This window comes from Amblyomma mixtum, chromosome 3 (genome assembly GCF_055824585.1).
Source record: "Amblyomma mixtum isolate Tamu chromosome 3, ASM5582458v1, whole genome shotgun sequence".
Taxonomy (NCBI): Eukaryota; Metazoa; Arthropoda; class Arachnida; order Ixodida; family Ixodidae; genus Amblyomma; species Amblyomma mixtum.
Window position 1 is genome coordinate 177,201,386 of NC_143014.1, and position 7,160 is coordinate 177,208,545.

At 52.2% G+C, this 7,160-nt stretch overlaps 1 protein-coding gene across 1 annotated transcript; it reads right to left on the minus strand.

Moving 5' to 3' along the window:
- Nucleotides 1–741: 741 nt before the first annotated feature.
- On the minus strand, nucleotides 742–5,461 carry LOC149352836 (uncharacterized). The gene has a single exon (XM_089575730.1). The coding sequence runs from the start codon at nucleotides 5,242–5,244 to the stop codon at nucleotides 742–744; it is 4,503 nt and encodes a 1,500-aa protein (XP_089431856.1). The 5' UTR covers nucleotides 5,245–5,461.
- Nucleotides 5,462–7,160: the final 1,699 nt, after the last annotated feature.

Below are 7,160 nucleotides of genomic sequence, written 5' to 3' on the forward strand. Positions count from 1 at the left end.
ATTGGCAGAGACATCGTGAAGATAACAGTGCGTACCAACTCCTTACTGCACTGTGCTTGGAGGGGCTTTTGTTCATAATGGGACAGCCCCTTCCGCGGGGGCAGCGCCCTGCACCGTGGTAGCTGGAAAAGAGCGTTGACCCTTCAAGGCCGCTGTGGGCCATCAGGCGCCTTTCCGACGTTAGCGTATGCATAAGGGGGGATAGGGGTGGGGGGCGCCCTGAAGGTAGCGGCGGTGCTGTCGTTCACAATGGACAGCCACCGCCGCGAGGGCAGCGCCCTATACAGTAGTTGCAGCTGGAATTAGCAGCGGCCTTACACGCCCCCTCTAAGAGTATAATCTAGCTTGCTATCAGCTCGTTTATACTTACTAACAAAAAGGCCGCAGCACGTTTACCGCCCGCACTGTCGGTCCTCCCGGGACACAGTTTCTCCGGGTTACCTCGACGCTTCGAGAACCATTCAAAGCAAAAAAAAAAAAAAAGAGTATAAAACACAACACCGGTGCATGCTGGCGTACAGATCTGGCAAATATACGGCCACATTACACTGCGGAGAGTCCACCTTCTCGCGCACAGACACACACCGCTTCACTGCATTGTTCACAGCGGTTCACAAGTCCGCGCACAACACTCATTAACACAGCTGAGGGTTCTCATATAGTACACTTTCACAAGTCTCGTCATCACCACACAGTTCCGTGCACCAACCACGTCGGCTTAGTGGGAACATTCACGCCTGTCTAGGCCGGCATGGTGGTACCGCTAGTTCCTGACTCCCATGTTAAATTGGGGAGCCTGGATAGCGCATCTGCGTTTCCATTCTTAGCGCCCTTTCTATGTTTCACCGTTATGTTATAACGCTGGAGCGCCAGCGCCCACCCAGCCAATTTTGCCCCATGTGGAGTGCACGTTGTCAAGTATGCCAGTGGGTTGTGATCAGAGACGACATTTACCACTGCGCCAAAGAGCCAATAATCGAACTTTTTCAGAGCCCACATAATAGCAAACGCTTCGCGCTCTATGGTCGACCACCTCGCCTGAGTCGCATCGAAGCGATGACTTGCAAACGCTATAGGCCTTTCATCGCCCTTTTCAGTCATTTGTGCCAAGCATGCCCCGGCCGCCGTCGCTGATGCATCAGTGAAAAGCCAATACGGCTGATGAGGTTGTGGAGTGCTCAACGCCACTGCTCTACAGAGCGAGTCTTTCAGGTTTTCTAATGCGCGCTGCGCATCTTCTGGCCACGGGATCAAGTTGGGTACGCCCCGCTTTGTCAAGGCCGTTAGGGGACCAGCTATTTCAGCGTACTTGGGTACATATTCCCTATAATATCCGCACAGTCCCAGTAAGCTTCGCAGCTCTTTCTTTGTATTCGGCTGCACTAGGCCTTCTATGGCGGATATCTTTTCAGGGTCGGGAGCATGCGTCCCTGAACCCACTATGTGTCCTAGATAGCGGATGTGAGGCTGTCCCACTTGACATTTCTCTGGGCTAGCCTTTAGTCCCGCCCTCCTAAGCAGCCAAAAGATGGTATCGATGTGTTCCACATGTTCCTGCCAAGTATGCGAGAAAATCGCTATATCATCCAGGTAGGCAGTGGCGTAGGCTTGGTGCTTAGATAAAAGCGTATTGACCATTCTTTGGAAGGTCGCTGCAGAGTTTTTTAGCCCAAAGGGCATCACTGTCCACGCATACTGCCCCTCATGGGTCACAAATGCGGTAAGCGCCTGGCTTTGCGGGTCCATCGGTACCTGCCAGTAGCCACGCCTTAAATCCACTAGCGTGATAAACTGCGCCTGACCAACCCTAAAAATTAGCTCCTGGGAGTTAGTCATTGGGAATGCGTCTGAACGAGTCCCTGCATTCAACGTTCGGTAGTCAATACACATTCGCACTGACCCATCTTTCTTACCCACGCACACAACTGGGTGTGCGAATTCACTCTCTACAGGATAGATTAAACCTAAACTAAGTAGCTCATCCACTTGGCGGCTCACTTCTTTCTTGAGCAGTTCGGGCACTCGATAAGGGAACGCTTTCTTTGCTTTGAACCCCTCTTCTAAATCAATTCGATGCCTTCCTACTTTCGCCCGTCCAGGCTTGCCATCGAAAAGTGCATGGTGTTTTCTGAACAACCCCCGAACTTCGTTCTGCTCCTGCTCACTCAGGTGGGCTAACTTTTCTAATGGTACTATGTCCTCGTCTGGTGGAGGGGGTGCAACTCGTGGTGCGCACTCTACTTCCCCAAACTCATGGTCTTCATCAAAAACCACGCCAATATGGCTGACCCTCGCGTAGTACGGTCTCATTCGGTTCGCGTGCACCACTGATCTTTTTCCTTCTTCCGTTTCTACCCAGTACGAATGCTGCCTTTCGCAACCAATGACTGTTGCAGGACCAAGCCACTTAGGAGCCATCTTAGTGGCGCGGTCTGTGTCGAAAATGAGCACTTGATCCCCCACATTAAAAACTTTATTCCGCGTTCTCCTATTGTAAGCTTCTGCGTAACTAGCCTGTCGCGCAGTGCTTGTGAGTCCAGCCACATTGGCCGCTATCTCAAACTTCTCTTGCAGCTGTTTTAAGTACTTAGCAGGTTCCTCCCTGAGCGTTGCTGGTACACTGACTTCTCCTGCCCACGTTTGGCGAAGAACCGTAAGCGGACCTGTCGGATTTCGACCATACAACAGCCGAAAGGGTGCTACGCCCGTGGTATCGTGGGGAACTTCGCGGTACGCCCACAACACAAAAGGGATCAGCTTGTCCCAATTTTTCGGGTCCTTTTCTATCACGTGAAATAGCATGTTCTTTAGTACCCGATTCCACCTTTCCACGGTCCCGTTGCTTTCAGGGTGTTCGGGGGTGGAAAATCTAGGGGAGCAACCTAATTTTTCTACCATCAGCTGGGTGAGTTGAGCCTTGAAATTTGTTCCCTGATCCGAACAGACCGTCTGAGGAACCCCTGTTCGACTGAATATCTCCAACAGAGCGTCACACGCAGCCCTTGCAGTCAGGGAACGAAGGCACACGACTTCAGGCCATCTCGTGCATAAATCAACCACGCACAAAGCATACTTGTGACCCCTGCCAGATGGCGTATCAAGAGGCCCTATGACGTCTACATTGACAACCTGAAAGGGGTGTTCAGGTCTAGTCAATGGGGTAATGGGTATGTTGTCAGTGTGACGCCGGTCTGAGCGGATTTGGCACCCATGGCATGACTGGCAGTACGCCGAAATCTCCTTTTCCATACCAGGCCAATAGAAGTTATACTTTATGCGGGCCTTGGTCTTCCTTGGACCCAGGTGCCCACCCCACAGCGATTCATGCGCCAAGGACAGAACTTCCTTTCGTCTCTCTTGGGGAAGCACCAATTGTCGCACTTTAGTACCTGCTATTGAGTCGCAATGGTGCAGCAATCCCTCGGTAACAAACATACCCGCCTTTCCGTGCTGAGCATTTTCCCATGCTTTCCTCAAGGTCTCGTCAGCGAGCTGCGCCGCTCGAAACGTTTCTCGCTGGCTAGCCAGCGAAACTGGATCGTCCTTATCGCATGGCTCTCCTTCCTCTCGCGGAACCTCGTCATTTGGCGCCCTGCCAACCTCGCATGTCAGTGCCTCGCCATTCTGATTTGCCGCGCTTGCAGGTTCTTGGTTGGACACCAGGCTGACTGCAGTACTCCTACTTGTTGTGTGCACCTCATCACTGTGCTTTTTAAGTAGCTGCCAGTCTTCTAACGATAGTAAACAGTCCACCCCATCAGCCAGCTCATCAGTGAGGGCACACACTATGCCTATCTTTTGATCGTCTGCGACTGTTCCTGGTTGAGAAATTCTTACAGGGATCGTCGCCAATTTCGCCTGAATAGATCTGCCGAAAGCCGACACTAGCCTCACCGTCCCTGATGGTTCCGTCCGCGCCTGCGGTAATATGCTCTCCCTTATTACCGTGATTTCACTACCCGTGTCGAGTAATGCCTTTGTACCGACGTTTTCGCATACAAGGAGGTCTACGAACTCGAATCTCGATGAAGCCGCCCTCGAACCTTGCATTGGCACTTCCACTTTCGCAGTTAAAAGTGTGCTTTGGTTTACCGCCGCGTTCTTTACTTCTGTCTCATCCGCCAGCGTGACCCTCTGCACCCTCTGCTTGTGCACATATGCTTGTTTCTGGCGCTGTTCACTTCCTGTTGCTCGCGGGCAATTCCTAGCAAAATGGCCCAGCCCATGACACAGATGGCACTTTATTGCGGGCTTTTCATTACTGGACTGTTTTTGGCCCGCATGCTGTGCTGGTGTCGTAATCTGCTTTGTAGCGCGCCCTTTGCCTTTTGCCTGCTCAAAGGTTTGTAGAGCCTTCGATACTTCTTTAGGCTTCAGCCAACTTTCTCCTTCGCGGAGGCGCACATATTCAATTCCCTCCGGGCTGAGGCTTGCCTTAATGCGATCGGAAACCATGAGATCCATCAAAGCCTCTTTTGAATCTACCCCTCTAGACTGGATGTAGTACGCTAGGTAAGTTTTCACACGAGACGCAAACTGAGCCCACGTCTCCTCCTTTCTTTTTGCTGCTTTCTCAAATCTCTCAAGATACTCCGTCGGAGTGAGTTTTAATTCGCTTAGAACCGCTGTTTTTACCGCCTCATAGTCCGTGCATTCCGCTCCGTCAAGGTTACGAAGCAAGTACCTGACTCGCTCTGTCAGTGCCGGCATTATTAAGTGCACTCGGCTACTGTCTGGAATATTGAAAGTAGTGAACAGCTTCTCCACCTCCTCAAACCACAGTGGCACATCAGCATCACATGGCATTCTATAGCCCTTCAGGACTTTCGCACATTGCGCTATTGGGTCTGGGCCTATACACCGCTCATCGCTTTGTCCCGACCCAAACGGTGACAGTCGACCATTAGACAGCCCAAGCTCCATCTGCTTGAGTGCCAATCGCTCCCTGGATTCAATTTCGCGCATTCGTAGCTCCATTTCCACTTTTAACTCCATACGGCGAATAGCCATCCTCTCTGTATCGGCTGATGTAGCGTCTAGTGACAATGTCTGTCTCTGGTCGCCGGTCTGTGACCCGCTCTCCCCACTAAAATCGTCCTCCAGAGTTGCTACCTCTTTCTCATCCATCCCCGTTTCTACACCGCCCTCTGGCGATTGCTGCTCCTGGCGAGGATTCGTCCTCATTTCGTCCTCAGGATTGGGTTCGCTATCTTTAGCAGCTAACTGTTTTCTCGTCTCAACCATGAGCCTCACCAACTAACCACCATGCCTGCTTCAACAAAACGCAAGAAATCCCACTCACCCGGCGCAGATCTTCTGTTGTCTGCCGCCCAGAGCCCGGATGATGCGTCCGTTCCACCAGCTGGAGTTGTCCCTTGACAGCTCCTCGCTGCTCCGTGTCAGATGGCGTGTGGCTGTTGCTGCGATGCCAGCTCCTGGAGATGAGACGTGCCGAATCCTGTCGACTGCGCCAGTAAAGATTCTTCGAAGGAAGGTTCGCAAACCCTTCCTCTAGTTAATTCGGCGTGAAGGAAGACCAGGAGGCGTTGTTTACTCGTAGATGATGACAAATATAAGAGAAGCATATATTTACAACATATACAAGGAGCAAAACTGGAAAACAGCAGACATGAATTTACAAAGGGAAAAACAAACTGCGCTACTTTACTCTTCGACCCCGTAGGTTAGAGCCTAGTAGCAGAATGTTTCATGCTAAGCATGGAGCCCCAGCTCAGGCTGGTCTCCATCCGTTTACTTCGGTTTTTATAACCGTAACAAACAAAGAAATGGGGCGGTCATTTTAAGTGGCCCGCCCCAAGCATCAATTCTCCAATCATTGACCTACCCCGTGGGTTGAGCTCAGCCTCAAACCCAGGGGCTCGCTAAGAACATAAAGAACAAATACAACACTACTCTCTCGTTGGAGAGAGCATGCACGTCCTCTCCCGTTGGGGGTCTCCTTCTGACCTGTCCCAAGCAGACCGCCGCCCCCCCCCCCCCCACCCCTTCTCCACTCGCACTGCTAGTCAAGATCTTGGTACAGATGCGTACCCCCTGTCCTCAGTGCTTAAACAATAGATGAGAGAGAAGCCGGTACGGCACAGACGGTGGGGCGTTCGGACAAGCGTGATCGATGAGCGGGCGGATAAAAGTGAGGAACGCATGTCGTTCCCCACGTCGCCAAAAAATGCTCGAATCGTGCTTTCCTGGGCTCTCTCTGTCAGTTCGGCAGATCAGCTAGGAAATGGTTCCTGTTTTCTCCCACAAATTGGCAGAGACATCGTGAAGATAACAGTGCGTACCAACTCCTTACTGCACTGTGCTTGGAGGGGCTTTTGTTCATAATGGGACAGCCCCTTCCGCGGGGGCAGCGCCCTGCACCGTGGTAGCTGGAAAAGAGCGTTGACCCTTCAAGGCCGCTGTGGGCCATCAGGCGCCTTTCCGACGTTAGCGTATTCATAAGGGGGGATAGGGGTGGGGGGCGCCCTGAAGGTAGCGGCGGTGCTGTCGTTCACAATGGACAGCCACCGCCGCGAGGGCAGCGCCCTATACAGTAGTTGCAGCTGGAATTAGCAGCGGCCTTACAGGCAGTCTCGAGAGCGTTAAGTTGAGTCTGAGTGAAGGAAGCGTAGGGTGCAAAGTACAAGACCTTGTTGAGGGCCAGCGCGTGGGCAACTTGGCACGCGTGAGCCTCGTGGAGACCTGAGCGTCGAGTGACCACGCGCCGCAGGAAGTGAGTTACAGAGTGGCAGGTGGTGACAACGCGGTGGAGGGCTTGCACATTCTTAGCCGCATGCAAAGGGAAGCCAAGAACTTTGCACTGTGTGACGACAGGAATGGGAGAGCCAGAAAGGTGGAGAGAGACGAAGTGGTTTATTTACATATTCTTTATTTATTTATTGTAATACCCACAGCGCCACAAGTGGCATTAAAGTGCGTGTGCGCGCGTGCGTGCGTGTGTGTGTGTGCGCGCGTGTGCGCGTGCGCGTGTGCGTGCGCGTGTGTGATATCGCATGAACACGCGATATCTAGCAATAACCTTTGGTTAAAAATGGTCTGGATGTAAGCATGTGCAGCTAAACTCATGGGATTTCATCTTAATTTCTTGTTTTGCTGGTCGCGGCGGATTTGGGATTTACGAAACGCATAGTTCGGTCGTT